We start from the raw sequence: 23,832 nt of genomic DNA, 5'->3' as shown, positions 1-23,832 counted from the left end.
TAGATTTATTAATACTAAGATTTTAAAATTAAATTGTATTTCTCATCAATAATAATTTATCCTTCATGTGTATTTTCATATATCTTCGACGTACAATTTAGAATTGTTGTAAAATCACTTCGCTTCTCCAAATTTAACTTAAGCTCATATAATATACGAGTATAAGAAAATATAAAAGAAAAAAAAATAATTTTAGAAAAGAATTTGAAGTAAGTTTTAATATTAAGAAATAAAGAATGTTGTGACTCAAGTGACCATTATATTATAGACAAGTAGATACAAAATTTAAACCATACAATATTATTCAGAGTTAATCCTACGACGACGTACAATCCTACATCTAAGTACATAAGTATTCAATATGGACTATTGACAATTTCAGCGATTTTTTTTAGTCAAATGCCCACGTGATATAAAACGATAAGTCGTCTACGAGTTGTATGTAGTAGTAAATGGGCATTATCCATTAAAATGGTAACTTTCAAAAAGTTTAGCCTATTTCTTTAAATGTTCGATAAATTCCAGACCACCAGAGTAATTTAAAAATAATATTGACGTTAAAGTACTGTCACTCACTTCGATGATCGTCATAGCACGCAGTATTAGAAAAACAATGCCTAAGAGCTAAAAATGTTAATATATAAGAATAATATAACTTGAATCGTTAATTCCATTATCTTGTTATAAAGGCAAATTGTGAGGAACAGTAAGCATAAGCCTTACACTTAGTGTAGGTATATTACTTAAAAGATGATACAGTATACTTAATATGTAATATTGATTTGTTGTTAAGTTTCGCAAGATGCGTTTCAAAGAAGTATAGAAAATTTGATATTTGATGTCATATTAAATACATCGTTGAATTGACTTGTTACATTAATTATTACGATGGTTTCATTTAACGCTAGTTACTGTTGCAAGTAGTTCTTCGAAAATAGTATTTATATTGTAATTTTTACATGATTTTAGCCCATATGATATTACTAATTTTAGTAGGAAATATAAATTGATCTCTAAAACAGTTTAGATTTTTCAATAGAAACACCTGCATCACTTATCTACTTATTCGTAAGCAGCTACCATCTCGTAACTAGACCAAAGATCGGTTTTTATTAAAATAGACAATTTATATACCAAATACATAATTTGTATATATAATATATTAATTATATTATTTCGTTATATCAATAAGTTACATTACATGAATAAGTTGTATTCCACGGATTTCTACAAGCCTCCGTACGCTCTTCCATCTATTCTGTTTGTGTTATATACTCCAAGTATAAAACTGTTAAATATTTTTTTTTAGTACTATTATAGTATAACATTATGTATGTACAAATAACTGCTGAGATGACTATTGTGACAGCTGACTCCGGTGATGCATACGGTTACCTTTGTTACACTAAACTTACTGTTATACTAAATATTGTTACTTACCTTGTCTATGTAACATTAGATAAAATATCATGACGAGCTTAGAATTGTTGCTTAATTTCATTAGTGAAGAGAAGCTTCATGATATATAGGTTCATATTTTACTTTTTATTGTTCGGTTTTCTTTTTGTTATTTAGGCGAATCACACGCTGTAGGGATGTCGAATGTATTATTTGAGATGTGGTGTGTGTATTAGGGCTGAAGATGCCACAAGTTTCAAATTATACGTACAAACGTATTTGTAGATTGGTTAACTAATAAAGATAACAACAATACATTATTTTTTTATTTTTATTTATCACCTGGATTACAGAATTTCACTAATACTTATTAATTTGGTGCGGCGTGGTGTGATTCTGATGGTATACGCATTGGTAATAGCTTCGAAGCATTTCCAGGATGGCGTGGCGATGGCATTTCCAGGATGTTATCACTAAATACTGATCTGTTTTCCCTGAGATATGTACACTAATGGCTAATGGACAAGAAAATCAAAAAATATCATAATTTCATAATTTACAGGAAGTTTCCAGAAACTGTAAATCCTTCGAAAATGCATTCTTTAATAATGTTACAAGATTGTGACGTTACGCTAGTTATTAGTTCTAGAAGTAATTTTAAAAGAATCGATAAAGCATAGAGAAACATATTTAGTACTAAATATCAGGTAATTTGAGATCGTTTTTTACAGTACGGAGGTCTGTCGTGGCGCAGAAGCACAAAGTATGACTACTGTAAACGCGACTGGTTGTGGGTTCCCCACTCAAAGAAATAAATATATTTATTTCAATTAACATTTTCGTTTATTCACTCTGGTTTCGAAGAAAAGCGCAGCGTTGAGTTCCGCCACTCAATACGGAATGCCTAATGAATTCTGCATTCGGACTTAACACAAAAGTTCCCTCGCCTACCCTGGTGTGAGCGTGAAGCTAATATTTACAGTATGATCGACGAGTCGTAGTTGTTGGGGTGTATTTGATTATCCAAAACTGAGAGTATTTGGTATTCACTCTCCATTACAGTAGGTGTAAAGGACCACCACCACCACCTGTTTTCTGAATATTTTGAAAACAATTTCATCATAAATTATAAGCTATTTATTTAGAAGCACTTTTTTAAAACTGTTCAACCACCACAAGAGGTGATATTTTATAAGTTTCCCAAAATAATATTTTTCTTTCCAATAACACTTTAAAAATGTCACAAATATTGTATTTGCTCTGTCAAAGTAAGGTATCCTGTTCACTTCTTCCTTAAATCTTTTAGTACATTTTCATTTATAACAATTTGTAAATAAAAAAAATATCATAAAATTCCCGCAACTCTTCTAAAAAAATGTTCTGTTTAGAAATTATTAAAGTTTATTTCATTTCCACTTACTGGTTGCAAGTTTTATAAATATAAATTCTCAGCAGCAACAAACTGGCTAAATATTTGTGAAGCAAGTTTTACCCTTATAAGGTGTTTTACATTTACATGTAAATATTTTGTATTTTCAATCAGAGCAAAGACAAGGTTGGCATTGTTCATCTAAATTATAAAATACAATTTTATTGCTTAAATACATATTTTTGAATTTAATTTAATTTAATTCATTTTCAAGTCCCTGGAAATTGGTTCCCAACATTTTTATTTCTATATTTATTATGAAACGTTGAATAAATATTGCTATTTATTAAATATAAATATGTCTTATTTAAGTATGCATAACATAATAAAATACCTCTTCTCTTGGTACCTCTAAACCAATGTGCTTATATTTCCCACAGAAGGTAGAAACAAAATAACTTTTATAATTTACTAGTCCTCATTTAAAATTTGTGTGAATAGAATTCTACAACTTGAAGCTCCTCCTCCTCTTCAGCTGCATTATAATTGTCTGTTTATCAATCTGTGAAAACATAGATAAGACAATATTGATCACCAATTACAAATAAAGTTTCAGATAGTCATCTAACAATTAATGATATCTTACAGACGGGATGAACATACAAAATAACTGTTTCTTACATTTTCAAGAATAATTTTCTCATTAATGACCGATAATTGTAGATCAACAATTTTTAAATTACAAATAAGTATGTAAAAATGAAATGCATGTGTCAAATGTGTACCTATTAGATATGGCTATTCGAGACCTGTGAAACCAAAAATTATAGCTTGTCTGGCAGATAAGGCTGTCCGGCACTTTAACAGCCACAGGGCCAGTTTCCTCACTGTGAAACTCACCCTGAGTGTAGTAAGAAAAGAAGAATGCCGTACAATATAGTTACCAATTCCAAAAAAAAGAAACTTTACCTGGTGTTCACTATTTTCTTGATTTACAAGTAAATAGGGTGGCCCAATTATATCTGGCAGAGCATATTATATGCTTAGTTTTGCCTTCCATCTTCATTAAAAGATGACATACTTAAATGTCTCCCGAAACTAATGTAAGTAAGTAGGGATTGTAATGACTCCAAATAAGTCCTAGGCCAACAACATTTGACCCACGCCTGTACCTGAAAACAAAATAAATTTAGGTAATGAACTTCAAAATATAGAACTGTTACATATAGGTTATTTTGCAAAAACATTATTAATTCTCTTCTGAAATTACTTTTATTGACCCTAAGAGTCATGTGAACTGAATGCATGCATGTTTTTAGTATTTACTGCTCTCTAATATTCACACTTTACGTTATTGATTTTTAATTAAATGTGGAAGATCTGTGTGTGATCTGTTGACAGCTACAAAATTTCAAACCAAATACTGGCTACCAAATAAATAACGTAATTATAACGCTTGAAGGTACTCGCAATAAAGTAATTTTACGTAATATTTATACACTTACTTGGTAATATTTAGCTTTTCTGTCTTAGGAAATCTGTGAAACAAGACATGTTTTACTTCTTCTTCGTCTTCAATTATCTTACTTCAAAGTATCTTACTTTACAAATTCATGATATTACTAAACTTAAAGTATGTCTTGTAGTTGACAAAAAACGCTAAAAATATCATTTCGTAATACACACTAGAATTTGAAAAATACCAAGTCAGCAAAACAGCTAAATTACGACAATAACAATGAACCGCTATGTTAGTTGTCGTAAATAGCAGTGTTGCCATTGGCAGAAAGTTATAAGTTAAAGTTAAAGTTATAACAAAATTATTCGAAAAAGTAAACCTTGAATATTTTATGTGGGAAACGATATTAATATTATATTCGTCCATTTTATTGCTCTTTTTTTGTCTAATATTCCTCAACGGATAAATTTAATTCGTTACAATTAAGAAAAGCATGCATTGTTCATTCCGCTTTTAGCAACAAAGTAAGACGTGTTCGACGTACACGTATAGTGTTGATAGCGTTGAAGCATTGTTTGTGTTTAATAAAGAATATATTTACCACTCATATAAGTACAAAATTGAATCGTTGTAATTTAATTGTTTACTATGTCGAGAAGTCTTGGTACAAGTATATACTTCTATATAAATGATACATATAATGGTAATTGAGGGTCAAAAGTAACGTAAAATGTTGCAAGGGTAAGAATCTGCCAATGAACCTTAAAATTACCAGTTGCCAGTACTACGAATTATAATTAATTTTATTCGAATTTTTGGTGTCTCATTAAGCACCAAACATGCGGACATCCAAACGTTAGCTATGTGTGCAAGTAAAACTTTTAGTATTGGAGTTAATCGGCCATGATTACATGGAATAACAAGATCGTTGTTGCCATTGACAAATATAACAATATATACAAAAAAGTAACATGTGGAAAATTAAATTAATATTATAAAAGTCGTAACTCTGATATTAATTTGAATTTCAGCTTAACATATCCGATACTCGATCTTGAAATAAGCAGTCTAAAGATACATAAAAACAGACGAACAACGAAATAATATAAGTATAAAGTTTTTTTTGTACGTAACTCAAAAAAAATTACAATGTGAACGTCGAAAGCCTCGAAATTGAAAATGTTGATAAAATTAATTTATTTTAATAAAATTTACAATATTTTGGTTAGATATTTGCATTTTAACTTTTGTTGGCAACACTGCTTACCGTTACAAATTCAAAATGTCTCTTCTTTTTCGGTGTACCTGTCGTCTTACGTGTATTCATTAGGCGCGGAGCTGAACTTAAATTAACTGAAATAGTGCTTTTGTGTTGTTTATAAAAAACATTTAAGTAATCCAGCTACGTAATAAATAATTATCATCATATCATATTGACTTTAGACTATTGAAATACTACTACTATTGAAAACTATTGAAAAAGTTTTCGCATCCTCTGGAAATACAACGGAACGGAAAAAGAACATTGAGGTAATTAATTATATTATTTATTTATCACGCTGCATTCTCTCCCTTTTTTTGAAGTCGGTCAAAAATGAGAATATCTTCTTTTTGAAGTTGATTCAAAAAGAAATGCAACGATGAGGACGTTTACAATAAAGTTAGGCTTACCCACATTTGAAGTTATAATACAAGATCGGATTCTATTTTATTTTTATAAGATGTTTCTTTAATTTAGTTTTAAAATCAAAAAAATTCTATGTTTTTATATCTTGAGGTAATTTATGAATAATAGACTTCATAAATAATAGATTTTTTACCATAATTGGTTCTTGTTTTTGGTAGGTAAGTATAAATTATTTGCACTATTAAGTGATCTATTTCCTATTTGTTCGCTTGTAAATTGTTTTGTACAATTTACGAATAAGAATACATGAGGCCGTCGTGGCGCACCGGCACAAGGGTGCGACTGTATCGCGACGGTTGTGGGTTCGATTCCCACTCGAGGAAGTGAAATATTTATTTACGTTTATATTTCCATTTCTTCGCTCTGGTGTCGATGCAAAGAGCGGCGTGAGTTCTGCCACTCACGCAATGTCGTTATCACCATCACTTTTGCTGACTATATAATAATATATAATAGGTAGGTGTCACCTTTCCTATCCTTATAATAATATCCCTTAGCTCTAATAAATTTAACATCATCGGCAAATATATACGGAGTTGAGTTCTGAAAACACTCTATAATATCGTTTATGAAAATATTGAAAAGAGTAGGACCCAAATGGGAACCTTGAGGTACTCCTGATAAGCATATTTGAGTGTTTGATTTATATCCGTTTAATACAACATAAAAAGAACGATGTTTTAAGTATGATGAAAACCACTTTATTAATGGACCCATAAAACCATAGGCCAGTTTTTTTTAATAAAATATCATGCGGCACACGATTGAATGCCTTGCTCAAATCAGTATAAATTGCATCTATTTGTAATCGTTTATTAATTAATAATAATCTATATATATAAAAGGACTTGTCCTCACTGACTGAGGTAAGACGTACGCACAGCCATAACCGCTGTGCGTAGAAGCGTTAAATTTGGGCATATGTTTACTTTCGTAATCTGAACATCCACTAAGAAGGGATTTTGAAAAATTTTAACCCTAAAGGGGCGAAATAGGGGTTGAAAGTTTGTATGGAAAAAAAAATATATCGGCACCGGATTTTTATAAAATTTGAAATTCAGACTCTTAAAAGTATTTAATTGAATACATGTTTCATAGTTTTCTAGAATTCACCCTTAAGGGTGCAGATAAGGGGTTGAAAGTTAGTATGGAAAAATCTTGAAATCGCCACCGATTATTATAAAATTTTTAATTTAGACTCTTAAAAATATTTAATTGAACATGTGTTTCATGGTTTTCTAGAATTCACCCCTAAGGGTGCAGATAAGGGGTTGAAAGTTAGTATGGAAAAATCTTGAAATCGCCACCGATTTTTATTAAATTTGAAATTTAGACTCTCAAAAATATTTCATTGAACACATGTTTCGTGGTTTATTAGAATTCACCCCTAATTACGCAAGCGAAGCTGCGCGCGTCCGCTAGTTAAAAATAATTTTAGAAGCGACTCTCCATATTTCAACTAGATAAGTTACATTTGAATGAACTAATGAGTAATATATTGTATAGCACAGACTACGAGGCAGACAACGATAGTTACCACGCAACGAACCAAGTAGGGAGGATAATTTAGATTTAATATTTTCTATATGTTAACTTTCACCGAACCATCCTTGAAGTGTACCTATCCTTTCAAATAAAAAAAAGTCATTGGAATCGGTTGGTGTGATATTTAGTCATTCGACCATTTGTTATGTAAAGTTATGTGATTTTCTCATAGATACTATTCACCAAATTATCCTTGAACTGTATCTTTTCAAATAAATAAGAATCATCGAAATTGGTTGGCGTGACATTGAGTTATTCGTCCATTTGTCGCGCACATAGGTACCGAATGCAAATTTAAGACTTATGTGATTAAGCTAATGCTACAATATCCAACAACCTTATTATAATTTCTAATTACTAAGACTGTTTGTTTTACTTGGCACCGACTTGAAAATTATAAACGCGATTTACTTGTATATAATTATAATCTAGTACTAATTTAATTACGTAAAATCTGCTAAGTTACAATTTTTAAAGTTTCAATTCAATCAAATATATGAGGTTATGAGTTAATAGATGAAATTTAAGAGAAAAACTTTATTTTCTCCTTTCTAGAGCGTTTAAATAAAAGCTTTTTCTAAAAAAGATTTTTTGCTTTTAATTTACTTATTTAGAAGATTAAATGTCGTGACTTGACTGAAAGGCTACGATTGTAGGTTCTAATTATTTTTGAAGTTTATTAATATGTGTTTTAATTATCATTATTCTCTTAGTGCTTATAATCTTGTGGTGTGTGGTAAGTGCTTGTAATAGTTTATTTGAAGAAAGAATATTTTGAATTTGAATAAACACATAAATATGAAGTGAGAGCCAAGTAATGCGTCGTTCCCGAATTCACCGACATAAGATCTATTGAGATGCAGAGTTTTTTTGCAAATTAATCAATAGAATTACACAAAAAATACATAAAGGTTTACGTAATTACGCAAAAATCTTGAAAGTATATTGCTATTTATATTTATTTATTTATGTCTTTCAAATTGAAAAATACGGTTTATTACTAGCAAATAAAAATAACTTAACGAAACATATAACTGTTCATTGTGTAATTTAAAAAAAAGTTCGGTTTTATGTAAATAAATATAGCTGAAATAGCATTTATTGCTAAAGCAATTTAGCAAAATTTAGCAAAGCTTTAGCTTAATTAAAATTTTATTTTTTTAAATAATTCATTTCAGAAAATTAATGAAACAAGTTCAGAATCAAGTGAACCATTTGATTTTCCCATTACGAACATCGACATGGAAGAATCTGTAAAAAAGTCTAGCATAACTACTTTGGGTGGCGAAAAATCAATTAAGCATCGAGAAACTCGACGTAGCAAAACACTAACTAAAATCAACAATATTCAAAATAACCAAATTGAAACTGAAAATGATAGTAATTTCAAAATTAAAACTATTATTACTAGAGCTAAGGCAAAAAAGAATCATTTGAAATCGAATCAAACTAAGTTAGAAGAAGCGGAAAATGTTAATAAGGACACTTCCAAACCTAAAACTATTATGACTAGGGCAAAAACAAAAAAGCATAATTTCAAATCTAGCCCAATTTTAGAAGACCAGTGTATGAGAGGTACTGTAGCAGAAGTGCTAAACACTTCTCTAGTGAACGAAAAATCAATTAAGCATCGAAAAACTCAACGTAACAAAACACTAAATAAAGTGAACAATAAGACTGAAAATATTAATAAGGACACTTCCAAACCTAAAACTATTATGACTAGGGCAAAAACAAAAAAGCATAATTTCAAATCTAGCCCAATTTTAGAAGACCAGTGTATGAGAGGTACTGTAGCAGAAGTGCTAAACACTTCTCTAGTGATCGAAGAACCACAGGATAATATAACTGAAGTAGAACCAGTTATAAAGGAACTGGAAATGGAAACTATCATTGATGAAGTAAAAAAAAATATAAAAAAAGATCGATCGCTAAAGAAAATAATTAAAAAGAAAAATGATAACGTTGAAAAACATAGCGATCAGGATTCAGAAAGCCCTTTACCAGTTCTGATCGTGGAAAAGGCACAAGTACATAGAGAGGTGGACGATTCAGTTAAATCTGTTTTACATACAACGCAAAATTTAACAAATAATAGAAGCCCTCCTAAATTGAATATTATCGATTACTTTAACAAAATCAATCTACAAACTAATAATAAACAAAACAAAAGTGCGATAACTAAAAAAAATAATAAATCTAAAGCGAAAAAAGATAAGACACAAACATTATCAAATGATTCAAGATATATTAATAAAAATAAATCGAAAACTAAAGCCTGCTCTGGCTCTAAAAGCATCTCTAAAAGAACATTATCCACAATTTCAGAAGAGACGAAACGACGAGAGAGAGAGTATACTTCGGATGGAACAATACCTACTACAGGACAGTCACCTATCACAGCGCGGGGTGACCTTGAAGGCGCACCCCCTAACACAGAACAATTAAACCAACCAATAACACCTAGAAATCTAGATGTAGAATATCTAAATCCATCTACGCAGGATTTTTTCGAAAAGCTACAACTAACACTAAATGCACTATATATTGAAGATATTGGTTCTGTAATCAGTTCTAATATACAAGATTGGCTTAGGCGAAACAATCGCGAAAAACCCACGGGTGAGATTAGTTTTGTTTTTTTTGCATAAAACACTGTTTTTATAGTATTTGCCTTATTAAATCCATTGGTCTGAGTTCAATTCCGGAAGAGATATATATATACAGTGGAAGAGGAAGCGCTTCTTTTATTGAAACTGCATATAGGGTAATATATTTCAAACCCACACCTAAGAAATTAATCAAGGTACCTCAACAGTTTGGACGTAGGATTTTTTTTTCATTTCACGATTTTTATCCATACCTGTATTTCGTGTGACGCACACATACGTGTGCGACGTTTCCGATTTGACAGGTAAGTGTGTGCGTGCCTATGTTGTACTTTACAAATGGCGTTTTATTTTAAAATGATAATTTTATTATTTATTTTGTTTGAAAAAATAACATTTTTATTTTTGGGAATTATTTTTTTTCCAAATTATATTAGGCTTTTATAGAGTAGTTAAAACTGTGGTTTCATTTAAAGTGGTGCTGTTTTTTTCGAAATTTCGATTTATTACTATTATTCGAAAATTACTCGTAGAAAATCAGTCGGTAGTCTATCTAGGTAGTTTCAATCTAGATGAAATGCTAAAAGTGACTATTATATTTATTTTCAGAAGGATGAATATCAAATTATAGAAAATACATGAATACAAAATCCCGATACATTTAAAGTAAATTCATTTGCTCAATCTTCAGAGATAAACTTATACATATACCGTCACGGACTTTTTAAAACAATATTTTTGTAAAACATTGTTTTTGTGTGTCATGAGGTTGAGTCGGCGCTTAAATTAGCGGTTTGGCCCTGATTGCGTAACAGACAGAGTTACTTTCGAATTTGTAATATAAATATGGATTAACACTGTGTGTGTAACACTGATTTGGCTCATTAGGAAACCTAAAGTTTGTCAACATCTATTGTAAAATGATAATCGCAGCGGCACATTGTCTCACTGGAAACGTAACGGTTGTGGGTTCAATTCCCGCTCGACGAGTGAGATTGGCAAAGAGTGTTACACTCCGTTCCCCACATTAGACAATTTAATGTATGTGTGCCAAAACAACGAAAAAATATTTATTATGTTTTTTTAATATTTTGCTATTACCTTTATAGATTTGAAAAACACTACGAACAATTAATAAAAAATTTTGAACAAAATGCTGAAGAGCTGCTGCTTGACGAATGCCAATAGAAGAAGGCAATGCTGACGCTACTGGAAGACGATTTACAAATTGTATCGAAACTAACTGAAAATAAAAAATAAAAGTTTTTAATTATTAAAATGTTTCATCGTTTTAGAAAATTTAATTTTTTTTATGGTTCCTAAAAGTTGAATTAGAATTTGAATAAATATTATTTTCATATTTTTTGTTTTATTGAGGCTAGTAGTGGCGCAGGGGCACAGTATGATTGTAAAATTGATTTGTACGCAAATGTAATATAGATTTTAAATTTAAATCAGACAGTTCAAGAGACATCATTAAGACATTTATGTACTTAGATATCAAAAAACATCAGACCTATGGGGTATTTCTGTCAAATTAATTAATTATATAATAGATGCTGTTGCTCCTCACTTCACATTTAATAATTGTATTGAGTATGGTGTGTTTCCTGACCTAATGAAATTTAGTAAAGTCATACCTATATTTAAAAGGGGTAGTATATCTGATCCCAATAATTTTCGACCCATTTCTGTACTACCCTCTCTTAGTAAGATTTTCGGAAAACTATCCTAAATAAAATTTTAGTGCATTTTAGCACACATAATCTTATGCACGACAAACAGTATGGTCGTTCAACTACAGATGCTGATAGCTCTTATAAAGAACATATGTGAGGCTTGGGAGGGATCACAGGATGCTCTTGACATGTTCTTTGATTTGTCCAAAGCCTTTGATTGCCTACAGCACTCAACATTGGCCGTGAAGCTACACTACTACGGCATAAGAGAAAGTGCACTCAATCTTCTGACCTCTTATTTAGCTGACAGAGTTCAGATCGTTGTGCATGGCAAAAAATCTTCTGGTTCAGTAATCAGCATGGGGGTCCCACGAGGGTCTTCTAGAGCTAGAGCAAAAGAAATAGTATCGCTATTTGCAGTGTGCGCCATCTATATAAAAAGATAACCGGGTAACACCAGAGGAGCTACAGGTGTGTTGCCGGCCTTAGAGGTGGAGATAGACGCGCAGGTAGGCCATACCATAGCTGCGTAACATGTGAACGGAAGTTCCTACGAAACCACACAGTAGTGGAGTGTCACGTCACAATTAAGTAGCCAAGATGACTTGCTCTTTAATATGGTCCTGTGGAATTAAAGATGCCTTACTATAGGCACAATCCCACGTCAGTTGTGCTTTGTTCAGCTGTGCTTTGCTCTACTAGGACCAGTCTATTCTTTCCGATTACCTGAATATACCTGATATTCTCTTCAAGGAATGAAACAAAGTGACATGGAAGTGAAAGTAGGTGACTTGAATGTGAATTGGTAGATGATGCAGTGCTCATAGCAGGCATTAGTTATCACTCTGGAAGAAGTATGTGAAACTAATGGTCTAAGCCTGAATACGAATAAGACAAAGGTTCTGGTATTTGAAAGAATTGAAGAAAATACGGAATACAAGATCAGTGTAAATGGTATGACATTAGAACAAGTGAATGAACTGGTATATTTGGGAAGTATGTTAAGAGATGGCGGATACGAGATGATGACAGTCTCGCAAAGGCCATAAAGAAAAATTATCTTAATATTTGGACTTAGCCCATGAGAATACTGCCATGTGGGATGTCAATGCGACTATCATTGTGCCGATAGAGGTTTTAATTAACGGTTTAATAGCGAAAAGCCTCGACCAACATCTTAAAAGGCTATCGCTTAGCTGTCAGATCAAGAACCGGATGCAGAAGACAATTTTACTTGAAACCGCGTGTAGTGTGAGGAGGTTCCTCTCTCTGGACCAGCGATGGCTTTTACCCTTGCCTCGTCGTCGTATGTATATATCGTAATTTTTATGATAATTTATACTTAAAAATGCTAAATTAATTTCTCTTATATAATAAAGGTATTCCTGAACTAATAGAAATACAAATAATAGAAAATGATTAAAATATATAAAACATTATATATTATAATCATTTTCTATTATTTGTATTAGTAGTCAATACTGGTAATCAGAATAAGAATAAGAATTTTGGTTATAAAGAAAATGCCAAGGATAATTGTATTATCAATTTTAGCTGTATGACGTAGAATTAATAGTCATTGGCTAGTAATATCTGCCATATAATTTAAGAAAAAAATGGTTTAACGTTTCTTATTTATTAACTTATCAAGCGTATTAATACGTCATTAACACGCTTGGCAAGTCTCGGCAAGAGACTCTATTAACACCAGCGTCTGAGCGTCAGCGTCAAAGCTTGCGATAACTTATTGCCGATTCAGACCAGTGTCGGTTTTTGAACGCAGATCAAAGGAAATATGCGGCTAGCGGCAGCTAGCCTGCGATGTATTCACACGTTGACGTTTGTGAAAAACTTGTGGACGCTTCTCGAACTTCCACGACGTGAGTTCAGTTCAGTTCTTAGTTTATAGCGTTTCGAGCGTGCCAGTTGAGCATTAATCACTTCGCCAATGTCACGTTATATGGAGAACACAAGAAGGAGATTGTACGGTATACGATGTGAGTAAACGATGTATAAAATATAAATACAGTACCGTATCGAAATTATCATACACTTTCACATCTCGTAAAGCAAATACGTTATCTATATCGTATTTATTTTGGTACTTTGTATATTTTTGACTTATCTGTGGTTCTAGATTACTTTGAGGTGTCAATTTTTGTCTATGATTTGGTGACAATTTACACGTAGCGGTGTTATATTTGAGGAAAATTTTAATTTTTAAAGAAAACAACACAATGAGTTCATTTCGTCGAGATAAAAAAGAAGAAGAAGATGGAGGAGCAAACATATTTCAAAACCTTGATAAGACAACTTTGCTGCAGGAAGCTCGCTATTTTAATTCTACTCCGGTAAATCCAAGAAAATGCATTCATATATTGACCAAAGTTTTATATTTACTCAATCAAGGAGAAAAACTTACTACTCAAGAAGCTACTGATATGTTCTTTGCAACAACTAAATTATTTCAATCTAAAGATGTTGTACTGCGTCGATTGGTGTATTTATGTATTAAAGAACTAAGTTCTATGGCGCAAGATGTAATTATCGTTACATCTTCACTGACCAAGGATATGACAGGAAAAGAAGATTTGTACAGAGCAGCAGCTATTCGTGCCTTATGCAGCATAACCGATAGTACAGGGTGAGTCATATTGAACTTTCCGGTTTTGGAAGGACGTTGCACGAAGAAGGGAAGGAGTAGAAGGGTGGGGATGGTGTCATTAGACGCGCCATGACATGCAGTTTTAGTGTGAGCAATGGCTTGGTCGGGACAACATCGTGCGTTCGTAGTTGAAGAGTTTATTAAAAATGGCGGCTCCGTGATCACAACACAGCGTGCGTTCCGTTTACATTTTGCTATTGGTCGACGTGATCCCATTCCCACTGGACCAACAATCAGAAATAACCCACGAAACCTACACGAACGACCACTTCACAGCCCTCGAGTGACAGTGTGGTGCGCTATTGCAGAGTTTGGTGTGTGGGGTCCCTATTTTTTTGAAGAAGATGGTCAAGTCGTCACAGTTACCTCTGCTCGGTATTGCGACATGCTTGAAACTTTTCTGAAACCGAAATTGGAGGAATTAACGCAGAATCATGACAACGATAACATCTGGTTCCAACAAGATGGTGCTACAGCCCATACATCCAGGCGTTCAATGGAAATCCTGCGACAAATGTTTCCCGGTCATCTCATTTCTTTGCGAGGAGACGTTGGGTGGCCGCCGAGATCACCTGATTTAACCCCCTGCGATTTCTTTCTCTGGGGTTACCTGAAGGAAAAGGTGTACACGCATCGTCCCCGAACCATCGATGAACTGAAGGCTGCAATCAAGGAAGAAATCAATGCTATTCCGCTGAATATGACTCGACGAGTAATGGACAACTTCCGGGAAAGGCTTCAGCAGTGTGTGGTCAATGGAGGTAGACATTTACAGGATATCATTTTTAAAACCAACTAAATTAAAACTGCATGTTATGTGCTTTCAAACAATAAAATAATTTTTACTGCATGTCGCTTTGTTTTTAATACACACCTTATTGAAATCGGAAAGTTCAATATGACTCACCCTGTAGTATGCTACAAGCTATAGAACGCTATATGAAACAAGCTATTGTGGATAAAAATCCTGCTGTTAGTTCAGCTGCCCTTGTTTCTGCTCTCCACTTGTCTGCTTCTGTTCCTTGGTGAGGAGATGGGTTAATGATGCACAGGTAAATATAATCATCCCATTTAAAAATTTATTCAGTTTAGTTCTTAATTTATGGTGGTTCAGGCGTGCCAGTTGAGCACTAATCACTTCGCCAATGTCACATTGTATGGTTTTCGTTCTAAATGATTATGTATGATAATATATGTGCTCTTACCATGAAATAACAGTGTTTTGGCAAACAATAACACTCAAAATATAAAATGGCAATAGGAATGACTTCATATAATTTAGGCATGGCAGAGAATGGTTTAAGCTGAAATTTCAAATTTAGCAACATCTCCCTTTTCTACATTCATAGTAGAATGATTATTATAATTTTTAAGCTTCATTCTGTATCCCACATGTTGCGCATGTTGTTGTTTGAATAGGCAGGGGGAATCTAGTGTTAATACAGTCCTTCCCTGAAGCACTGCAAAATTTACAATATATTGCATGTTAAGTGTAGAGTTCAATGCCATGCTTTGGCTTGTTAACAGAGTAAGGAAATGCAAATAATTCTAATGATTATTCTATGAAATTGATGATTATGTTTAAATTATTTTCATTCTACTATGGGGTAAGACATATCAGTTATTAACATTGTATTATATAACTTATAACTCACACCTTGTAACATACTTAAGCTTTTGTTTAGATTCTATCAAATAATATGTAACATAGTATTATAACAGTTTAACAGAACAGCACTTTTTATTATTTTATTTTATATAAAAACTAATGGTTACTATACACTTATTTAAAAATTGTAATATAAAAAAAATGTATTGAGGCGTTGTGACGCCTCATAAGTTTAGAGTGCTCTAACTGTTGATGCAGTGGTTGTAGGTTTGATTCCCTCTTGGGGGAATGAAATTTTTTCACTTTGCTACTTTGGTAACAATGACTTGATGATTTAATACAACTTATATGCTATGTAAAAAAATATATTTCTGTGTAAATTTATTGCTTATAAATTTACATGGAAATATATTATCTTGAAAATATTGACTTTAATTTTGTTTTAATAGTTATAATTTTTCTTTTAGTCATTTATAGATCATAGTTTAATAAACTATTTATCTCTGCAAATAATAGAATTATAAACTAAATATTGTTACAATAAGGTATAAGATAGTATTTAAATAATGGATTTTAGTTTATATAACATAATATGATATAACTTAGAAACAATGAAAGAAGTATAATGGGGTAGATTAAAAAGAGCAGTAGCTTGTAAATATATTGATATATTTTTTTTATTTTCAGGAAGCTATCATGTCTGACAATGTGATGGTATCTTATCATGCTTTGGCTGTAGTTGCCGGAGCCCGACGCAATGATCGCCTGTCGACAGTGAAGCTTGTTACAAAATTGGCCCGTTCTCCATTGCGATCACCATATGCACTCTGCCTTTTAGTACGTCATGCTGCAAAACTCGCAGAGGAAGACCAAAGCGATGCTTCAGAGCCATACTTAGAGTTCATAGAGTCATGTCTTCGTCACAAATCAGAAATCGTTGTGTATGAAGCAGCACACGCCATCGTCAATTTAAGAAAATCCGCACGTGACTTGGCACAAGCAGTTAGCGTGCTGCAAATATTCTGTGGATCATCTAAAGCTACCTTAAGGTTAGCTGGGGCACGTACTCTGGCCAAACTTACAGCAAAACATCCCAATGCCGTAGCCGCTTGTGCAGTAGATTTAGAAAATTTAATATCAGATCCGAATCGCTCCGTAGCAACCCTGGCCGTGACAACTCTTCTTGCAACTGGAGCTGAGAGCTCCATTGATCGACTAATGAAACAAATATCAAGTTTTATGTCAGAGATTTCAGATGAATTTAAAATCGTAGTTGTACGCGCTATCAGGAGGCTTTGCTCAAAATATCCACGAAAACATCAATCATTAGCGGCTTTCTTAGCTGGAATGCTTAGAGATGAAGGAGGTGTGCAATACAAGACTGCTATTGCAGATACAATTATTGCGTTAGTCGAAGAAAATCCTGACGCTAAAGAGACAGGCTTAGCGCATCTTTGCGAGTTTATTGAAGATTGTGAACATACTTCATTGGCAGTTCGAATTTTGCATATTTTGGGGCGCGAAGGCCCAAAGATCGGATGTGCTGAACAATTTAGAACTCGCGCCGCCAACGACGAATGGGAAGCCACTTGGGAAAGAGCCGCCTCAGCCGTAGAAGTATGTGACAGTTAAATCTGTTTTACATACAACGCAAAATTTAACAAATAATAGAAGCCCTCCTAAATTGAATATTATCGATTACTTTAACAAAATCAATCTACAAACTAATAAAAACAAAAAACAAAAGTGCGATAACTAAAAAAAATTATAAATCTAAAGCGAAAAAAGATAAGACACAAACATTATCAAATGATTCAAGATATATTAATAAAAATAAATCGAAAACTAAAGCCTGCTCTGGCTCTAAAAGAATCTCTAAAAGAACATTATCCACAATTTTAGAAGAGACGAAACGACGAGAGAGAGAGTATACTTCGGATGGAACAATACCTACTACAGGACAGTCACCTATCACAGCGCGGGGTGACCTTGAAGGCGCACCCCCTAACACAGAACAATTAAACCAACCAATAACACCTAGAAATCTAGATGTAGAATATCTAAATCCATCTACGCAGGATTTTTTCGAAAAGCTACAACTAACACTAAATGCACAATGTACAAAGAAAATTAATACAAAAATAAATAATAATTCACCGGAGACACTAATAACAATAGAATCATCATCGGATGAAGATAGAAAATGGCTGCCAACTCGAAAAGTGGATAGCAGAAGTAATATTGAAAATATTGGTTCTGTAATCAGTTCTAATATACAAGATTGGCATAGGCGAAACGATCGCGAAAAACCCACGGGTGAGATTAGTTTTGTTTTTTTTGCATAAAACACTGTTTTTATAGTATTTGCCTTATTAAATCCATTGGTCTGAGTTCAATTCCGGAAGATATATATATGTATATACAGTGTTTTTGGCAGCACCACTTTAAATGAAACCACAGCTTTAACTATTCTATAAAAGCCTAATAGGTACAATAAAAAAAAATCGCAATAATGAAAAAAAAAAAATAATAAAATTATCGTTGAAAAAGAAATTGCCATTTGTAAGGACGACGCACACGCTTCATTGCGAAATCGAGTCATAGGTATTGGCGATAAAGTTCAAAGTTGTTGTTGTAAAGTTCAAACCTTTAGTAATATTTTTGTAGTAGTTAGTGTTTACGTTATTGGTATATGTATCGTAATTGCGTCACACAAAATAAAGGTAAAGGAATGGATAAGAATCATGAAATGTATAAAATTGTCATTTTAAATTGTATAAAATAGTTGAGGCATCTTGATTAATTTTTTTAGGTATGGGTTTGAAATATTTTACACCCTATATGCTGTTTCTATAAATGGTTCGCTGATACTCAGCTCTCCTTTTACGACAACACCTTTTTTCCTGTTTCATTTTTGGGAGATTTTTTTAAAATTGTATTAGGCTTTTATAGAGTAGTTAAAACTGTGATTTCATTTAATGTATTGCTGACACTTCCACTCTGTATAAAATTAAATTAAATAAACATAATTCTCACATGCAGAAATACAGTTACTGAGGGATCTCTTCAGACATATTAAGGAGAAATTGGACACTACGCACGTCGAAACACTGCATGATTCAAATAAAAAGTAAGTTTTATATAATTGTAATATTTTCTCCTAATATTTGATGATGGTGTATAGCTTTGCTTTTAGTTCCACATGAAGACATTATGATAAATTTATTATAAAAAAAAAGAGTATAATTAAAGAATGTTGTAATAACAAAAAGCGCGGCGTTGAGTTCCTCCACTCAATATGCAATGCCTTTACAGTTCGGCGGAAAGCGGGAACGGTGTGTCTTAACACTAGGTTCTCTCTCTCTTTTTTCCTCTTCCTCTCTCTGCCTACCCTGCAGATTGCGGGATACGGGATAGTGTAATAAACTATTCATTCGCACACACATTTCACATGTGTCGTGTTGCGTCCCGAATAAATTACTATATTATAATAATACTTTTAATTCAATTGCACCTAACATTGTTTTATTTTTAAAAACTTAATATATTTGATTTAAACAACTATTTCGATAGATTAGTCAGCATTCTCGTCGACGCCCACAAAAATCTATATGAACAGAAGGCGGACCACCGCCGCCAGTGCCGGGGGATTATAGCTACTATAGACAAATTTATGGACGAAGTTAAGACAATTGTTGCTGATTTGGAAACAAGGTTTACTTTTTTCTTTTTTTTTCAGCGCGTAGTGTTTTATCCCGCGTACAGCAAGGTAGGCAGAGGGAACCTAGTGTTAAGACACTGCGTTCCCCACTTTCCGTCGAATTCTAGAGACATTGTGTGTTGAGTGGCGGAACTCAACGTCGCGCTTTGCCTTGACACCAGAGCGAAGAAATGGAAATAATTGTTTCTCGTGAAGAAATGTATTCGGATCAACTAAAAGTTATTCCATCTATTGAAAAACTTGGTCCCATATTCAAGACGTGTGAAGCTATTGATTTAACAGAACCAGAAACTGAATATCGTGTTCGCTGCGTTAAACATATATTCTCAAAATATTTAGTGTTGCAGTTTGAATGCTTAAACACACTTAGTGATCAGCTTTTAGAGAAGGTGCACATCCGCCTTGATGTTGCTCCTGATTACAAAGTTCTTGGAGAAGTTGGATGTAAGGAATTACCATATGATAAGCAAGGAAGCGTTTTCTGCATTTTAGAGTTCCCTGAGAATCCAATAGAGACGTTGGGCAATTTCGGGGCAACGTTAGAGTTTGTGGTACGAGATTGCCACCCCACCACAGGATTACCGGATTCCGGAGAAAGCTACGCTGATACGCACCCACTGGAAGAAGTTGAGATCAGATGTGCTGAACAATTTAGAACTCGCGCCGCCAACGACGAATGGGAAGCCACTTGGGAAAGAGCCGCCTCAGCCGTAGAAGTATGTGACAGTTAAATCTGTTTTACATACAACGCAAAATTTAACAAATAATAGAAGCCCTCCTAAATTGAATATTATCGATTACTTTAACAAAATCAATCTACAAACTAATAAAAACAAAAAACAAAAGTGCGATAACTAAAAAAAATTATAAATCTAAAGCGAAAAAAAATAAGACACAAACATTATCAAATGATTCAAGATATATTAATAAAAATAAATCGAAAACTAAAGCCTGCTCTGGCTCTAAAAGAATCTCTAAAAGAACATTATCCACAATTTTAGAAGAGACGAAACGACGAGAGAGAGAGTATACTTCGGATGGAACAATACCTACTACAGGACAGTCACCTATCACAGCGCGGGGTGACCTTGAAGGCGCACCCCCTAACACAGAACAATTAAACCAACCAATAACACCTAGAAATCTAGATGTAGAATATCTAAATCCATCTACGCAGGATTTTTTCGAAAAGCTACAACTAACACTAAATGCACAATGTACAAAGAAAATTAATACAAAAATAAATAATAATTCACCGGAGACACTAATAACAATAGAATCATCATCGGATGAAGATAGAAAATGGCTGCCAACTCGAAAAGTGGATAGCAGAAGTAATATTGAAAATATTGGTTCTGTAATCAGTTCTAATATACAAGATTGGCATAGGCGAAACGATCGCGAAAAACCCACGGGTGAGATTAGTTTTGTTTTTTTTGCATAAAACACTGTTTTTATAGTATTTGCCTTATTAAATCCATTGGTCTGAGTTCAATTCCGGAAGATATATATATGTATATACAGTGTTTTTGGCAGCACCACTTTAAATGAAACCACAGCTTTAACTATTCTATAAAAGCCTAATAGGTACAATAAAAAAAAATCGCAATAATGAAAAAAAAGAATAATAAAATTATCGTTGAAAAAGAAATTGCCATTTGTAAGGACGACGCACACGCTTCATTGCGAAATCGAGTCATAGGTATTGGCGATAAAGTTCAAAGTTGTTGTTGTAAAGTTCAAACCTTTAGTAATATTTTTGTAGTAGTTAGTGTTTACGTTATTGGTATATGTATCGTAATTGCGTCACACGAAATAAAGGTAAAGGAATGGATAAGAATCATGAAATGTATAAAATTGTCATTTTAAATTGTATAAAATAGTTGAGGCATCTTGATTAATTTTTTTAGGTATGGGTTTGAAATATTTTACACCCTATATGCTGTTTCTATAAATGGTTCGCTGATACTCAGCTCTCCTTTTACGACAACACCTTTTTTCCTGTTTCATTTTTGGGAGATTTTTTTAAAATTGTATTAGGCTTTTATAGAGTAGTTAAAACTGTGATTTCATTTAATGTATTGCTGACACTTCCACTCTGTATAAAATTAAATTAAATAAACATAATTCTCACATGCAGAAATACAGTTACTGAGGGATCTCTTCAGACATATTAAGGAGAAATTGGACACTACGCACGTCGAAACACTGCATGATTCAAATAAAAAGTAAGTTTTATATAATTGTAATATTTTCTCCTAATATTTGATGATGGTGTATAGCTTTGCTTTTAGTTCCACATGAAGACATTATGATAAATTTATTATAAAAAAAAAGAGTATAATTAAAGAATGTTGTAATAACAAAAAGCGCGGCGTTGAGTTCCTCCACTCAATATGCAATGCCTTTACAGTTCGGCGGAAAGCGGGAACGGTGTGTCTTAACACTAGGTTCTCTCTCTCTTTTTTCCTCTTCCTCTCTCTGCCTACCCTGCAGATTGCGGGATACGGGATAGTGTAATAAACTATTCATTCGCACACACATTTCACATGTGTCGTGTTGCGTCCCGAATAAATTACTATATTATAATAATACTTTTAATTCAATTGCACCTAACATTGTTTTATTTTTAAAAACTTAATATATTTGATTTAAACAACTATTTCGATAGATTAGTCAGCATTCTCGTCGACGCCCACAAAAATCTATATGAACAGAAGGCGGACCACCGCCGCCAGTGCCGGGGGATTATAGCTACTATAGACAAATTTATGGACGAAGTTAAGACAATTGTTGCTGATTTGGAAACAAGGTTTACTTTTTTCTTTTTTTTTTCAGCGCGTAGTGTTTTATCCCGCGTACAGCAAGGTAGGCAGAGGGAACCTAGTGTTAAGACACTGCGTTCCCCACTTTCCGTCGAATTCTAGAGACATTGTGTGTTGAGTGGCGGAACTCAACGTCGCGCTTTGCCTTGACACCAGAGCGAAGAAATGGAAATAATTGTTTCTCGTGAAGAAATGTATTCGGATCAACTAAAAGTTATTCCATCTATTGAAAAACTTGGTCCCATATTCAAGACGTGTGAAGCTATTGATTTAACAGAACCAGAAACTGAATATCGTGTTCGCTGCGTTAAACATATATTCTCAAAATATTTAGTGTTGCAGTTTGAATGCTTAAACACACTTAGTGATCAGCTTTTAGAGAAGGTGCACATCCGCCTTGATGTTGCTCCTGATTACAAAGTTCTTGGAGAAGTTGGATGTAAGGAATTACCATATGATAAGCAAGGAAGCGTTTTCTGCATTTTAGAGTTCCCTGAGAATCCAATAGAGACGTTGGGCAATTTCGGGGCAACGTTAGAGTTTGTGGTACGAGATTGCGACCCCACCACAGGATTACCGGATTCCGGAGAAAGCTACGCTGATACGCACCCACTGGAAGAAGTTGAGATCAGATGTGCTGAACAATTTAGAACTCGCGCCGCCAACGACGAATGGGAAGCCACTTGGGAAAGAGCCGCCTCAGCCGTAGAAGTATGTGACAGTTAAATCTGTTTTACATACAACGCAAAATTTAACAAATAATAGAAGCCCTCCTAAATTGAATATTATCGATTACTTTAACAAAATCAATCTACAAACTAATAAAAACAAAAAACAAAAGTGCGATAACTAAAAAAAATTATAAATCTAAAGCGAAAAAAGATAAGACACAAACATTATCAAATGATTCAAGATATATTAATAAAAATAAATCGAAAACTAAAGCCTGCTCTGGCTCTAAAAGAATCTCTAAAAGAACATTATCCACAATTTTAGAAGAGACGAAACGACGAGAGAGAGAGTATACTTCGGATGGAACAATACCTACTACAGGACAGTCACCTATCACAGCGCGGGGTGACCTTGAAGGCGCACCCCCTAACACAGAACAATTAAACCAACCAATAACACCTAGAAATCTAGATGTAGAATATCTAAATCCATCTACGCAGGATTTTTTCGAAAAGCTACAACTAACACTAAATGCACAATGTACAAAGAAAATTAATACAAAAATAAATAATAATTCACCGGAGACACTAATAA

The 23,832-nt window shown here is 33.2% G+C and overlaps 1 protein-coding gene, 2 long non-coding RNA genes and 1 pseudogene across 5 annotated transcripts; 3 read left to right on the top strand and 1 right to left on the bottom strand.

Moving 5' to 3' along the window:
* Window positions 1–1,711: 1,711 nt before the first annotated feature.
* Window positions 1,712–4,531, bottom strand: LOC146526988 (uncharacterized). Of its 2 annotated transcripts, XR_014879248.1 has the most exons (4): window positions 4,273–4,531; window positions 3,737–3,939; window positions 3,162–3,329; window positions 1,712–2,968 (listed from the first exon to the last, which is right to left on the bottom strand). It is a non-coding gene; the product is annotated as an uncharacterized LOC146526988 (long non-coding RNA). The 2 variants fall into 2 exon arrangements; XR_014879247.1 differs by having other exon boundaries at window positions 1,712–3,329.
* Window positions 4,532–10,093: 5,562 nt separating this feature from the next.
* LOC146526987 (uncharacterized) lies at window positions 10,094–11,427 on the top strand. Its single transcript, XR_014879250.1, has 2 exons — window positions 10,094–10,733; window positions 11,177–11,427. It is a non-coding gene; the product is annotated as an uncharacterized LOC146526987 (long non-coding RNA).
* Window positions 11,428–13,548: 2,121 nt separating this feature from the next.
* On the top strand, window positions 13,549–23,832 carry LOC146526985 (coatomer subunit gamma-2-like; annotated as a pseudogene). The gene is made up of 10 exons (XR_014879286.1): window positions 13,549–13,743; window positions 13,884–14,390; window positions 15,326–15,463; window positions 16,708–17,650; window positions 17,800–18,336; window positions 19,063–19,150; window positions 19,594–19,702; window positions 19,999–20,367; window positions 22,720–23,277; window positions 23,563–23,832. The product of XR_014879286.1 is annotated as a coatomer subunit gamma-2-like (transcript).
* Window positions 20,293–22,544, top strand: LOC146526986 (uncharacterized). The gene is made up of 3 exons (XM_085205772.1): window positions 20,293–20,457; window positions 20,743–21,156; window positions 22,413–22,544. Exons 1-3 carry the CDS (start codon window positions 20,418–20,420, stop codon window positions 22,415–22,417), a joined length of 459 nt encoding a protein of 152 aa, XP_085061898.1. The 5' UTR covers window positions 20,293–20,417; the 3' UTR covers window positions 22,418–22,544.

The sequence above is a fragment of the Heliconius melpomene genome, chromosome 21 (genome assembly GCF_056956725.1).
Source record: "Heliconius melpomene rosina isolate 202511_hmr_F chromosome 21, ASM5695672v1, whole genome shotgun sequence".
NCBI classification, from domain to species: domain Eukaryota; kingdom Metazoa; phylum Arthropoda; class Insecta; order Lepidoptera; family Nymphalidae; genus Heliconius; species Heliconius melpomene.
The sequence above is the reverse complement of the archived record's forward strand: the minus strand, read 5'-3'. Positions and strand labels throughout refer to the sequence as shown.

Coding starts and splice junctions, on each gene's coding strand:
- LOC146526986 (XM_085205772.1), top strand. CDS start 20,418: ATGGGAAGCCACTTGGGAAAGAGCCGCCTCAGCCGTAGAA. Junction 20,458..20,742: donor GAGCCGCCTCAGCCGTAGAA/GTATGTGACAGT, acceptor CCACAATTTTAG/AAGAGACGAAACGACGAGAG.